The sequence below is a fragment of the Bos indicus genome, chromosome 25, assembly GCF_029378745.1.
Source record: "Bos indicus isolate NIAB-ARS_2022 breed Sahiwal x Tharparkar chromosome 25, NIAB-ARS_B.indTharparkar_mat_pri_1.0, whole genome shotgun sequence".
Classification (NCBI taxonomy): Eukaryota; Metazoa; Chordata; class Mammalia; order Artiodactyla; family Bovidae; genus Bos; species Bos indicus.
Window position 1 is genome coordinate 13,006,149 of NC_091784.1, and position 12,906 is coordinate 13,019,054.

The 12,906-nt window shown below is 43.6% G+C and overlaps 1 protein-coding gene across 2 annotated transcripts in view; it reads left to right on the forward strand.

The window, feature by feature from the left end:
* The window catches only part of SHISA9 (shisa family member 9), a 355,476-nt gene that overhangs the window by 315,350 nt on the left and 27,220 nt on the right, over positions 1-12,906 (forward strand). For both annotated transcript variants that reach the window (XM_019987257.2, XM_070779683.1), the window contains exon 3: positions 11,033-11,188. In XM_019987257.2, coding sequence (XP_019842816.2) covers positions 11,033-11,188 — 156 coding nt within the window. The remainder of the gene's footprint in view (positions 1-11,032; positions 11,189-12,906) is intronic.

Genomic DNA, 12,906 nt, shown 5'->3' on the forward strand with positions numbered 1-12,906 from the left:
CTATGATAAAAAATTACAAATAATTTATGTAGACATTCTGTATTCAAGGAGGTGGAGCGTAATTCCTTGCTCCTTACGTGTGGGTTGTGAATAGTGACTTTCTTCCAAAGAGTATGATGTGGAAAGAGAGGAAAATGCAGTAACTTTATAATGGAGAGAGGAGAAATACTGGCTCAGGCAGTGATTAAGGTTACTATCAATAGCGATGTCATAAAAGGTATCCTTGATATGTTATGTTGAGAATGTCATCTTATCTGTATGGTTTTCCTCCCCCAAACCCATAACTCCAGTCTAGTCATGAGAAAAACATCAGACAAATTCCAACTGAGGGACATTTCTACAAAATATCTGACCAGTACTCTTTAAAACTGTTGAAGTCATCACAAATAAGAAAAGTCTGAGAAATTCAGCCAAGAGACAGACCTAAAGAAAGGTGGTGATTAATGTGCTACCTGGATGAGATTCTAGAACAGAAAAAGGTCATTAGATAAAACTAAGGAAGCTTGAGGTCTTCCCGGGTGATGCTAGTAGTAAAGAATCCACCTGCCAATGTAGTAGATGCGAGAGATGAGGGTTCAATCCCTGGATGGGGAAGATTTCCTGGAGGAGGGCATGGCAACCCACTCCAGTATTCTTGCCTGGAAAACTCTGTGGATAGTGGAGCCTGGCGGGCTACAATCCATGGGGCTGCAAAGAGTCAGACACGACTGAGCAACTGAGCACAAGGAAGCTTGACTAAAGTTTGGACTTTAGCTAATAGTTATATATCAGTATTGATTCATTAATTGTAACAAATGTACCCTACTAATGTAATTTAATAATAATAGAGGAAACTGGGTCTGGGGATATGGAAACTCTGTGCTATCTTTGCAGTATTTCTGTAAATCTAAAATCGTTCTACAGTAAAAGTTTATTTTAAAAGATATGTTGTCCCTATATCATTACTCCATAGGATTGATATGAAGATTTAAGGAGATAGTGCATGAAACGTTCTTTGCCAAGTGATGGGTAATACATGCTCCACAAAGCAACATGCTTTGACCTTTTTGTTCCTTTCTGTGCTATTCTTCCTTGTTACATGCCTTGAAAAGCTTAATACTGTTCCCTTCCCTCCAAGATGAGCCAGACTACTCTAGTTTTTGATAGCTGTTATCTGCTTCTTTTCCACTGAGAAAATTAGAGCATCATCCCAGTATTTGTAACTGAGCATTTTTACTTCAGTGAGTCTGTCTTGATTGCACTCATTAGTCTGTTTAGTAACTAAGATGTACCACATAAAAACGGTACTTATATGGCGGTTACTTTGGTAACCACCATTTAGTTACTTCCGGTTAGAGTAAGTGTATCTTAACTTTCTTTGAAACTGATTAAATGTATGAGGCCCTCTTTTCTGTCTTAGTAAGGAGAGGATGGGATGTCATCTCTGTCTGCTGACTGAGGGTCTTGACAGAACGCAGCACCCAAGAACAGCAAGTCCTCATCAGTTATTTCTAAAGATCAGAAAAAAGAGTTGATACATTATATGTATAACTGATTCACTTTGTTGTATAGCAGAAATGAACACTAAATTATAAATCAACTATACTCCAATAAAAATTTTAAAAAAAGAAGGAGTTGCAAAATTATGATTAAGCAGGGAAAGTTTTTTTGTGACACTGGGTAGAAAGTACCTTTCTACAGAGATGAGGTGGGTAAGATATCTCTGGGGCTGAGATGTGTCTAGAAGAGAAACGACACTGCCGGCAGCAAGACATTGCTGGTCCTACTAGATTCTCTCTGTGGTCATGACTCTGCAAAAGAAATTATATGCCTGCATGCATGCTCAGTTGCTTCATTCGTGTCTGATTCTTTGTGACCCTATGGACGGTAGCCCACCAGGCTCCTCTGTCCATGGGATTCACCAGGGAATAATACTAGAGTGGATTGCCATGCCCTCCTCCAGGGGATCTTCCCAACCCAGGAATCCAACCTAGGCCTCTTGCATTGCAGGCAGATTCTTTACCACTGAGTCACCAGGGAAGCCAAATTATACATTATATATATTTTATATACAAATTATATACATTATATACATATAGTTACATATATCTATATATGATTTCTTTTGCATAGTATATATATACTACATAAATACACTACATATAAAAATATGCATTTATCATAATACGTGGGCTTTCCTGATAGCTTAGTTGGTAAAGAATCTGCCTGCAATGCAGGAAACCCTGGTTCAATTCCTGAGTTGGGAATATCCACTGGAGAAGGGATAGGCTACCCACCCCAGTATTCTTGGATTTCCCTTGTGGCTCAGCTGATAAAGAATCCGCCTACAATGTGGGAGACCTGAGTTCAATCCCTGGGTTGGGAAGATCCCCTGGAGAAGGGAAAAGCTACCCACTCCAGTATTCTTGGCTGGAGAGCTCCATGGACCGTATAGTCCATCATAATATGTAATTATAAAATATAATATTTATATATACTTAGTATATAATATACAAATATATGATTTATAAAGTTATCTGAAATATATTTTATATTTCAGTTCAGTTCAGTCGCTCAGTCGTGTCCGACTCCTTGCGACCCCGTGAATCGCAGCATGCCAGGCCTCCCTATCCACCACCAACTCCTGGAGTTCACCCAGACTCACGTCCATCGAGTCAGTGATGCCATCCAGCCATCTCATCCTCTGTCATCCCCTTCTCCTCCTGCCCCCAATCCCTCCCAGCATCAGTCTTTTCCAATGAGTCAACTCTTCACATGAGGTGGCCAAAGTACTGGAGTTTCAGCTTTAGCATCACTCCTTCCAAAGAAATCCCAGGGCTGATCTTCTTTAGAATGGACTGGTTGGATCTCCTTGCAGTCCAAGGGACTCTCAAGAGTCTCTTCCAACACCACAGTTCAAAAGTATCAATTCTTCGGCGCTCAGCCTTCTTCACAGTCCAACTCTCACATCCATACATGACCACAGGAAAAACCATAGCCTTGACTAGACGGACCTTTGTTGGCAAAGTAATGTCTCTGCTTTTGAATATGCTATCTTGGTTGGTCATAACTTTCCTTCCAAGGAGTAAGCGCCTTTTAATTTCATGGCTGCAGTCACCATCTGCAGTGATTTTGGAGCCGCAAAAAATAAAGTCTGACACTGTTTCCACTGTTTCCCCATGTATTTCCCATGAAGTGATGGGACCGGATGCCATGATCTTCATTTTCTGAATGCTGAGCTTTAAGCCAACTTTTTCACTCTCCACTTTCACTTTCATCAAGAGGCTTTTTAGTTCCTCTTCACTTTCTCCCATAAGGGTGGTGTCATCTGCATATCTGAGGTTATTGATATTTCTCCTGGCAATCTTGATTCCAGCTTGTGTTTCTTCCAGTCCAGCGTTTCTCATGATGTACTCTGCATATAAGTTAAATAAGCAGGGTGACAATATACAGCCTTGATGTACTCCTTTTCCTATTTGGAACCAGTCTGTTGTTCCATGTCCAGTTCTAACTGTTGCTTCCTGACCTGCATACATATTTCTCAAGAGGCAGGTCAGGTGGTCTGGTATTCCCATCTCTTTCAGAATTTTCCACATTTTTATATTTTATATTTACATACCTATATATTTATTATATTATATTACTACATTATGTAATATATGATTATTTATATTATATACAATGTATATATACATACACATGCATAGATATGTATACATACTACTTATATCAGATCAGATCAGATCATATCAGTCGCTCAGTCGTGTCCGACTCTCTGCGACCCCATGAATCACAGCACGCCAGGCCTCCCTGTCCAGCACCAACTCCCGGAGTTCACCCAGACTCACGTCCATTGAGTCAGTGACGCCATCCAGCCATCTCACCCTCTGTCGTCCCCTTTTCCTCCTATATACATATGTTCAAATATGTATTGACTTAGCCACCTGTCTTTATGTTTCTTCTCTCGATTGTCAAGGAGAGGATTTGTAGATGACCCAGGTCTCACCCACTCTTCTCTCTTCACTCACTCTTGTTCTGTTTGTCTTAGATGCCAAGCTAAGCTTACCCCATGTGTACTCTTTGTTTGTCCTCCTTAGCTGGATGTATCTGTGCAAAACTCACAGACAATCTGAGTGGTCAGGTCCAGTCCAGTTTCCTGTTCAGTAAAATGAATATAAGATTAAAAAAAAACCCAATCACCAAAGTCTGTTTAAGAATTCTTGATTGCTGCTCTGCGCCTGGATTTCAATATTTCTGAATAATCAAAGCCTGGAAGCTAGTACAATATGGCTATCTAAAACTGCCAGAAATTTGCCTCCTGCTGTCCTGAATGTGAAAGCAGGAACGTGATTCTGCAGCAGGCTCTTCCTCCTTTGTGAGGAATCCCTTTGGAGGGCCAGTTCGGTCCTACCCACTTCCATTAAGTAACTACTCGCTACCCCTGAGTTAGCTCAGGACATGAGAGAAATTGGGGCTTCCCTGGTGGCTCAGATGGTAAAGAATCTGCCTGTAATGCCAGGGACCTAGGTTCGACCCTTGGGTCAGGAAGATCCCCTGGAGAAGGAAATGGCAACCTGCTCCAGTATTCTTGCCTGGAGAATTCCACGGACTGAGGAGCCTGGTGGGCTACAGTCCATGGGATTGCAAAGAGTCAGACACGACTAAGCAACTCACTTTCACATGAGAGAAGTCATCCAAAAGCAAGTGTTTTATACTGATGTATTAAGTAGTCTGTCTAATAATATAAAAGGCTATCCCAAATGATAAGGAGCCTCTCTACAAATTTCTTTTCCCTTAATGAAGTGTTTAGCTTTCCCCTGGCAAGACTGGTTACAGGGTTTGAACAATAGTGGATGGGATCTGGGACTGAGGGAGCAAAGAGATGGGAGTAAGGGCTCCCAGTGGATGATGGGCTTAGGTGGTGTCAGCTCTTCAACTAGTTTGGAATCTGTTTTCAGGAAAAAACAACAACAACAACAACAACAACAACAAACGCTGTTAAGATAATTAACTTTTGAAGTCTTAGGGTATTCTCTACTCACTACTCAGGCAATCTGCTGCTTGACATTTCTTCTGCAACTTTAATGAAAACCTAGCACTGGGACCTTCCTGGTGGCCCAGTGGTTAAGAATTCACCTTCGAAAGCAGGGGGCATGGGTTCCCACCCTGGTTAGGGAACTAAGATCCCACATGCTGTGGAACAACTAAGCCCAACTACTGAGCCCATGTGCAACCAGAGAAGTACTTACGCACTGCACCAAAGACCCAGACAGTTAAAAAAAAAAAAAAAAAAATGAGAAAGAAAGAAAAAGGAAATCTAGGGCCAATGCCCATTCCATCTTGATGTACTCCACAGACCACATGGGAAGCTTCTCTTCTGATCAGTTCCAGCTTTCTGGAAGGAATCCAGACAATTGCACTTGTCAGAACTCTATGTTGCGTTTGCCAGTAACCTCAAACCACACTAGCTTATTTTGAAAGGAGCTTCCCTATCTCCTGTGCTACTTCTCTTGTCCTTATTCTTTCACAATGAAGGAAGACTTTCTCCACTTGAATTCATGGCCTCCTGGTTCATTGACTTCAAAGCTTCTCAGTAGAAAAAATTGAGGGAAGAACTCTGATTGGTCCAGGCTAGATCACATGCTCACATCTGGGCCAATCACTGTGAGAAGAAGGTGCTGTGATTGGTTTGATTTGGATCACATGCTCATTGTGTGACCAGAGGGGTGAGTTTCTGACCTGATTTCCAACTGCCAGCTCTCACTTACATCTCTGAGTAAGAGTTTCTCTGCCCACTGGGGCTTTCTCTGCCCATGAATGTGGCAGGTTCCAAGTGCTGAGGAATTACTGTATCTCAGAAGCAGCCCTCAAATGACTGATGGAAGCTGGCATATAAATACTCAGGGACTCTTGCCCATGGGCTGATAGAATTTCAACACCACTTATCAGAAGGCTAGAGTGGGATTAAATGCCCATTCTTCACCATTGCCCCCTTGCAGACATTGCACTCTCTATCTGCCTTTTTTATTCTGTTTCTCCCCCTACTTCCTTTTCTGTAGTATTTCCTGATGGTTGTTGTTCAATCACTAAGTCATGTAGGACTCTGCAACCCATGGACTGCAGCACACCAGGCTCCCCTATCCTTCACTGTCTCCTGGAGTTTGCTCAAATTCATGTCCATTGAGTCAGTGAGGCTCTCCCACCATCTCATCCTCTACAGCTTCTTTTGTCTTCAGTCTTTCCCCACATCAGGGTCTTTTTCATTCAGTCAGCTCTTCACATCAGGTGGCCAAACTATTGGAGCTTCAGCTTCAGCACTAGTCCTTCCAATGAATATTCAGGGTTGATTTCCTTTAGAATTGACTGGTTTGATCTCCTTGCAGTCCAAGGGACTCTGGAGAGTCTTCTCCAGCACTGCAGTTCAAAAGCATCAGTTTTTTGATGCTCAGCCTTCTTTATCGTCCAACTCTCACATCCATACATGATGACTGGAAAAACCAGTTTTGACTATAATGGACCTTTGTCAGCAAAACGATGTCTCTGCTTTTTAATGTGCTGTCTAGCTTTGTCATAGTTTTCCTTCCAAGAAGCAAACATCTTAATTTCATGGCTGCAGTCACTGTTCACAGTGATTTTGAAGCCTGAGAAAATAAAATCTTCACTGTTTCCATTTTTCCCCATCTATTGGGACCAGATGCCATGATCTTCTTTTTTTTAATGTTGAATTTTAAGCCAGTTTTTCACTCTCTTCAGGGGCTTCTTTAGTTCCTCTTCACTTTCTGCCAGAAAAGTGGTATCATCTGCATATCTGAGGTTGTTGCTATTTCTCCTGGCAATCTTGATTCCAGCTTGTGCTTCATCCAGCCTGGCATTTCACATGATGTGCTCTGCAGGGTGACAATATACAGCCTTGTTGTACTCCTTTCCCAGTTTTGAGCCAATCAGTTGTTCTATGTCTGGTTCTAACTGTTGCATCTTGACCGCATACAAGTTTCTCAGGAGACAGGTAAGGTGGTCTGGTACTCCCATCTCTTTAACAATTTTCCACAGTTTGTTGTGATCCACACAGTCAAAGGATTTAGCATAGTCAGTGAAGCAGAAGTAGATGTTTTTCTGCTTGTACTTGAGTCCTAATCTCAGTGATTTATGGGAAAACCCAAACTAAGAGAGTTATTGTGATTGACAGCTCATTACATGAGTCAAACAGGGATGAAGCAGTGTGCCGAAGGAACTTATAGTTCTGAATACACAAAATAGTAGCTGTCCACTGAAATACATATGTGTGCATTGCAGAGGGAGGGAGGCAAGGGGGAAGAAATCCACAAAAGAGCAAACAATGAGAACTAAAGGTAAATCTCTTCCTATTACACCAACATTTGGAAACAAACCATGACTTGCTTGCTATGCCCAGGGGAAGCCAACAGACCTCCCTAGCAGGTTGCTCTAGAGAGGAAAACGTCAGCGGATCTTGGGGGCCAGGCAACAGGCAGAGCTGTAATTTATGGGAGACAGCATTTCCACCCTAACTCCATTAATCTTAGGACTCTTCCGCCCCAGCTGAATGCCAGCCAAAAAATTATCATGGCAGAAGGACATGCCCGCCTCCTCAGATGCTGGCCAGCGGCTGGGCGACTTGGCTTATGTTTGGCGATATTCCCATTAGACAGTTGGGCTTGTGGGTTGGCCCATGCGTGTGCAGTGATAAAAATACTCTCCTTATCTCTGTGTCTCAGCTGTGGTATCTCTGCCTCGTCTCATTCAAGTATGTGCTTAGTTGCTCAGTCATGTCTGACTCTGTGACCACATGGACTGTAGCCTGCTCCTCTGTCCATGGGGACTCTCCAGGCAAGAATACTAGAGTGGGTTGCCATGCTCTCCTCCAGGGGATTTTCCCAACCCAGGGATCAAACGCAGGTCTCCCGCATTGCAAGTGAATTCTTTACTGTCTGAGCCACCAGGGAAGCCCAATTTGAGTGTATTGGTTTCTAAAGCCAAACTTATTCCATACATGTCACAGGTCAAATTGTCTAGAAAGCAGTGTTTGAGAGACAGCGTCAGGTGTATGAGACTCTGAGTAAAACACACACACGCACACACACGCACACACTTCTAAGGTTGTGAGGGAAACAATATAAGAAAAATAAAGGATACACACCGGGATGGGGATCTCAGTTTCAGATAGAGTCTAGACCAGGGGTTGTCAAACTATGGCTCCTCGACCAAATTCAGCTGCCCCTGTACTTGTAAATGAAGTTTTATTGGGACACAACCATGCCCCTGTGTTAGCATAATGGCTATGTCTGCTTTCTTGCTTCAAGGGCAGAGTTGAGTGGTTGTCACAGAGACCGGATGCCCTGCAAAGCCTAAGCTATTATAGTCTGGTTTTTTTCCAGCAATAGCCTACTGACGCCTGCTCTAAAACTTGTCCCAACCTGTGGGAGTTCTGGAGCCTCCATTGCTCCATCGACTTATCCCTACCTTGAGGAAAGGGCTGGTCTTGGTACCTTAGTGTCCGCTAGGCTTTTGTTGTCTCCCACCTTGGGGTGTTGGGGGTGAGGTCCGTCGAACAGATTAAGCCCAAGACGGTGGCTCACATCAGCCAAGAGCAAATTTCTGTATTAATATACAGAAGCCATGTAGCTCAGTAGGTAAAGCATCTGCCTGCAATGCGGGAGACTTGAGTTCAGTTCCTTGGTCAGGAAGATCCCCTGGAGAAGGAAGTGACAACCGACTCCAATATTCTTGCCTGGAGAATCCCATGGATAGAGGAACCTGGCAGGCTACAGTTTGTGGGATTGCAAGAGTCGGACACGACTTAGCGCTATCTTTCTTTACAAGCTCTTAGCAGCTGAAACAGCTGGGACTCACTTGTGGGGTAAGGGCATCTCTCAAGGCACCGGAAGCAACTACCCACCGTGCTGATCTGTATCTGCAGATGTGCTTCATGGGAATGGGGAGAATCACCGCTTCCTCTATCTTATCTGAGCCTGAATGACCTCACCTGGACTCTGTGACTCCCACTTCCCACTTGCCTCCAGTCCATCCGTAGTCCATGTGTCCCACTGTCCTTGGGGTGAAGACAGAAACCTTTAAAAGCACAAACAGTATTTCCTCTGGAAAAATGTCTTGAACTCTTCTCTCCATGAATCCCAGTCCCTCTAAGTACCCAATATTCAATTTGTGTGTCTTTACCTATTTTTGCAAACTGCAGCACACAAAAATATGCAGACTTTCTTCTCTTTCAACCAAACACTGTTATTCACATTACTTTGACATCTGCTTTTTTCCCCCTTACCAATACAAATCATAAGACACTCTCCAGTTTGAATGTATAGTTAACTGATTTTTAACTCATTTTTTCCTAAGAGCTGAATGATATCCCCTCATATGTATGTACATATTATGTACCTAATACAGATGTACAATAATTTAAGAATTGCTAATGATAGAAGTTCAAATGGTTTCTGTGTGGTTTTTACTTTTCACTTAACAAAGAATGGTGCAATGCACATCTCTTAACAAATACCCTCACATTCTTTTTTAACAACCCAGAGGGATGGGGTGGGGAGGGTGGTGGAAGGAGGGTTCAGGATGGGGGGACACATGTGCACCTGTGGCTGATTCATGTTAATGTATGGCAAAAACCACCACACCATTGTGAAATAATTAACCTCCAATTAAAATTAATTAATTTTAAAAAGCGTAAAGAAAATTATATATATATATATAGGATTGTTTTTTTTTTTAATTTTATTTACTTACTTAAAAATCTTATTTGGGAAGACCCCCCTTGGAGAAGGGAATGGCAACCCACTCCAGTAGTCTTACCTGGAGAATTCCATGGACAGAGGAGCCTGGCAGGCTACAGTCCATGGGGTCGCAAAGAATTGGAAAGGACTGAGCGCCTTTCACTTTCGAATTTCATTTATTCTTTTATTTCTGGCTGTGTTGGTCTTCATTGCTGCAGGGGCTTTTCTCTCGTTGTGGCAAGTGGGGGCTACTCTCTAACTGTGGCGTGAGGGCTTCTCATTGCAGTAGCATTTCTTGTTGTGGAGCTCAGACCTTACGGCTCCTGGGCTCAGTACTTGCAGCTCCTGGGCTCTAGAACTCAGACTCCATAGTTGCGGCGCGTGGGCTTAGCTTTCCGTGGCATGTGGGATCTTCCCAGATAAGGAATTGAACACATGTCTCTTGCATTGATAAGCAGATTCTTTACCACTGAGCCACCAAGGAAGCCCTGGTTGTTGTTTTGTTTTGTTTTTTTTCCTTTTTTTAAAATGTTTTAAGATATTTATTTTTTTATTTGCTCTCTCCTGGTCTTAGTTATGGCAAGTGGGATCTTTAGTGTATTCTTAGTTGCAGCATGTGGGATCTAGTTCCCCGACTAGGGATTGAACCTGGGCCTCTTGCATTGGGAGCACGGAATCCTAGCCGTTGGACCACTAGGGAATTGCCACCCTCGCATTCTGACGCTTATATTTCTGAATTCACCATCCTTCGAATTGGCATTATCTGGTGAACATACCCACGCTAATCATTTTAAATTTCCGTACACACACACTATCTGCTTCCTTTCTGCAGATACAGCAAATCGTGTATCTACCATGAGTTTATGAGACTGCCCAGGGTCCAAGTGTCTTTGCCAGATTGGTATTCTTCAGTCCTTTTAATTTTTGCCAATCTCTTGGCAGAGGAGTGGCCTTCCATTGTTCTGACTTGCATTTCTTCGGCTGTTACTGAAGTTGGTCATCCGTTTATACATATATTGCTTCAATCACAAGAGTATCCCCTGCAATGATAGGACTTACGTTTAATTGGGGAAAACGGAAATGTTCTAGGTGCATCTGTGCTCTTCCCCATCCATCCTCAGCTGCTCGCTAATGACGATTGCAAAGCTGACTGATGCCATTATTCCTGCCCATCCTTGGCTGCCCTCACTCTCCTGTCCCTAGAGGGTGAGGAGTTTTGGTCTCGAGGGGTGTGGTGATGGTGAGGGTGGGTAGAAGTTCTTGCCCCGTTGATGACCATCTCCTTCTGTTCTCTTCCCTTCCAGACACAACCCAGATGAACAACGCAGTGCCCACCTCCCCGTTGCTCCAGCAGATGGGCCACCCGCATTCCTATCCCAGCCTGGGCCAGATCTCCAACCCTTATGAACAGCAGCCACCTGGCAAAGAGCTCAACAAGTACGCCTCCTTGAAGGCAGTCGGTGAGCACCATTTGGTTTCTTCTCTCTATCCTGTACTTTTCCGTTCCTTCTACATTTCCTTATCTCTAACTTTTTTCTACTCCTCTTTCTGATCTCTCTCATCTGTCTATCATCCATCATCTTTCTATTATCCATCACCTATCCATCTACCATGTATCTTCTATCCATCCAGCATCTCTTTCTCCCTTTTCTTTGTTTCTCTCTGTCTCATTCTCTCTCTCTAATATATTCTGGATCTCTGTACCTGGGACATGGTTACTAAAGACCAGAGGCCCCTAGCTGTTTTGTCTCAGCTCCAGGTCAAGTCCTACCTTGCTGTGTGGGGCAGGGTGGATGGGGGAAGAGGAGAACATGGATACTTATTTGATCCCGTGGATACTCATTTGATCCCGTGGATACCTCAGCCCCTTCACCATCGAACATCTGCCCTAGTGAATCCTCAGGGAACCTGGACATAGGATCCAGGGCACTGGTCTTTGAACGTCCTGCCCTTTAGTGAAAGACTCTCACCATTTACCCAGTGTAGCCTCCCTTGGAGAAGTCGATAAGCCTGCACATTCCTATCTCAGGCAGCTTCTGGTTTCCAGGTGTAAATATTTCCAGGTTGAACGGACAGCCTGGAGCTCCTGTTATCTGCATTCTTATCAAGTCTGGGACATTGCATTGGTGTTCTTATAGAGCATTGCCTCACTTTCTCATAATGATCCAAAAAGGAAGGCATAAATATTGCCCCAGCTTTCAGATTAGGAAAATTGAGACTGAGGAGGTTAATTTAACTTGCCCTAAGTCAAGCAGCCTGTGGGCAGTTTGAGCTTGTGTTTTTATCACTCCAGAGCCTGTGTTCTTGCCACTCCCTTCCCACAGCCCTGGGGTGGGGGTTCAGTCCGTTCCTCTGATTCATACATGAGGGAGTGTGACGGTGACCTTGATGATGACCCAGACTCCTGAACAAATGACTCATGGCCACTTTCTATAGGATGGAAGCAGCACTCACAGCAAAGTCAAGCCTTGGGGCAGACAGAAGACACCCAGACCATGTGCTTTCTTTTATTATCAGCTTCTCATTCTATCTTCCCCCTCTTCTGCCAAGCTCCTCTTTGAAGATGAGATAGAGCTGATCAATTCTAGTATGAAATATCCTAATTCCAATACACATAAAGGACAGAAACTAAAGCAAAGACACGATCACGTGGCTAGGCTGCTGTCATAACTATGGTCTACGGACATCAGACTCAAAAAACAAGCATATTGGTGCCCTGCAGACAGTCAGGCCCAAACTTGGAGCTTAGAAATCTATCTATAGGAATTTATATTCCCTAATATCCTAGGACTTCCGAATGGAACCTTTTGAAGAGGGTTTGAGGGGTGCTTATAATTCTGAGGGTACAGCTTGTGCTTCCTAAATCCCAAGCCTCATAAGCTCTCACATACCAGCACCCCATGTTTCCTGTTGAATTTCTCCACCCAACTCAATCCTTATCTACATCTGTGACCATGAAGTGAAAGTGTTAATCACTCAGTCATGTCCCACCCTTTGAGACCCCATGGACTGTAGCCCACCAGATTCCCCTGTCCATGGAATTCTCCAGGCAAGAATACTGGAGTGAGTTGCCATTCCTTTTTCCAGGGGATCTTCAAGATTGAACCTGGGTCTCCTGAATTGCAGGTGGGTTCTTTACCATCTGAGCCACCAGGGAAGCCCAGCAGTGTCCGTAGAT